Source organism: Vanellus vanellus (assembly GCF_965231255.1).
Source record: "Vanellus vanellus genome assembly, chromosome: 12".
Taxonomy (NCBI): Eukaryota; Metazoa; Chordata; class Aves; order Charadriiformes; family Charadriidae; genus Vanellus; species Vanellus vanellus.
The window spans coordinates 8,929,419-8,931,170 of NC_138917.1; the positions used below are offsets into that span (position 1 = coordinate 8,929,419).

Consider the following 1,752-nt stretch of genomic DNA (forward strand, 5'->3'; position numbering starts at 1 on the left):
CCCAGCAAGACATGGAAACCGGCCGCATCTCCACGTTCACAACATGTTTGCTCGTCCATCCCCCTCTCTCCAGCCTCATCAGTGAGACAGAAACGCTATCACGATACTCGAGAAGCCCGAGTGCTAGGCAGGAAACCGGCTTGCATTAACGCCATGAATTATATACAGTGCTGAGTCAAAGCAAAGCAGGATGGTACAGAATGAGCCCGGATTGTTCGGTCTGCCCTTATTGCAGCTCCAGTTACCTGCCTTTTACCCACTCGGGGGACTGGGCCGGTAGGGCAATATCGGGAATTATAACGTGCAGGCCCCCGTGGGTATTAATGGCAAAACAAAACTCAGCCTCCTCCAGCAGGGATGGAAGGGGCGGGTTTGGTTTTCAAAAGGAAAAAAAAAAAAAAAAAAAAAAAGGGGGAAAAAAAAAAAAAACGGAGACCCGAAGGGCTTGGCAGAAACCAGGTCTGAGAAACCTGAGGGATGCAAAGACTAAAGGTGCGGAGCAAACCCCACGGGGCTGGGAGGCCAGCGTGGGACACCCCCCCCCCAGCTGCCTGCCTCTATACCTCCACCACCCACGGGAAGAGCAAGCCGGTTTACCTTGGAAAGTCGATCTGGTAGGGGCTAAAGAGAGCTCCGCAGCAAGACGTGCCTTGAAAATGCCCTGAAATCCTGAGTCACCTTTTAACATCGCTTTTTTTTTTTTTTTTGGTCTTTACCCGCTTGGTGAGGTCTGAGTCCACTCTCTCTCTCCCATCGCACCCCCAGAGCAGCGACCCTGGGGGGGGCGGAGGATGCCGGGGTGGGGGTGGGGGTGGGGGTATAATTATGGGGCAACTACTGGAAATTAAATACCGCCTCGGAGAAGTGGAGAGGGAAGCAGGAGAGGAAGGGGATGCCGATGTGGTAAAGCCTCCCGTGCACCTGGGAGTCGAGCATGAGGGAGGCGTTGAGGGCCGGCCCGAAGCCACCGCTGGCCACCAGGGAGCCGCCGAGGCAACCAACCGGGCTCTCCCGAGCCGCCTTGGGGGCTGCCCCGGGGGGCGGCTGCCGCAGCCCCTGGGCGAGGATGCTCTCGATGCTGAAGCTGCGGCCCCGCGGGCCGCTCTTGTGCGGCGGGGCGGCGGCGGCGGCGGCGGGCGGCCGGGGCGCGGCGGGGACCGGGACGCCGGGGGGAGCCGCATCATCCCCCCCGCCCGGCCTGGGGACCCCCTCGTCGCCCGAGTCCCCCCCCGCCGCCGCCCTTCCCTTGGCCCTCTTGGGCTCGTCGGGGCGGGAGGGCGGCCCCGCTTGCCCGCCGTCCGCGGGGGCCGCGCCGCCCTTCGCCTCCGGTGGCCCCGGGGCTTTGGGCTTCCTCTTCCTCCGGCGGTAGTTGCCGTTCTCGAACATGTCCAGGCAGCGGGGGTCCAGGGTCCAGTAGCTGCCCTTGCCGGGCCGTCCCTTCTCCCGCGGCACCTTGACGAAGCAGTCGTTGAGGGAGAGGTTGTGGCGGATGCTGTTCTGCCAGCCCTGCTTGTTGTCGTGATAGAAGGGGAAGCGGTCCATGATGAACTGGTAGATGCCGCTGAGGGTCACCTTCTGCTCCGGAGCCTCTTTGATGGCCATGGCGATGAGGGCGATGTAGCTGTAAGGAGGTTTCTGCGGGGGATCCTGCCGGGAGATGGCACCGCTGGGGGCGAAGCCCAGGGCGGCCGGGAGGTACACCATGGAGGGGCTGCCCATGGGGGAGAGGTGGCTGCCGTAGATGTGGCTCAT

The 1,752-nt window shown here is 62.6% G+C and overlaps 1 protein-coding gene across 1 annotated transcript; it reads right to left on the reverse strand.

Annotated features, from left to right (window-relative positions):
• Positions 1–806: 806 nt before the first annotated feature.
• FOXL1 (forkhead box L1) lies at positions 807–1,752 on the reverse strand (the record flags this gene model as incomplete). Its single annotated transcript, XM_082489423.1, has 1 exon — positions 807–1,752. One exon carries the CDS (start codon positions 1,750–1,752, stop codon positions 835–837), a length of 918 nt encoding a protein of 305 aa, XP_082345549.1. The 3' UTR covers positions 807–834.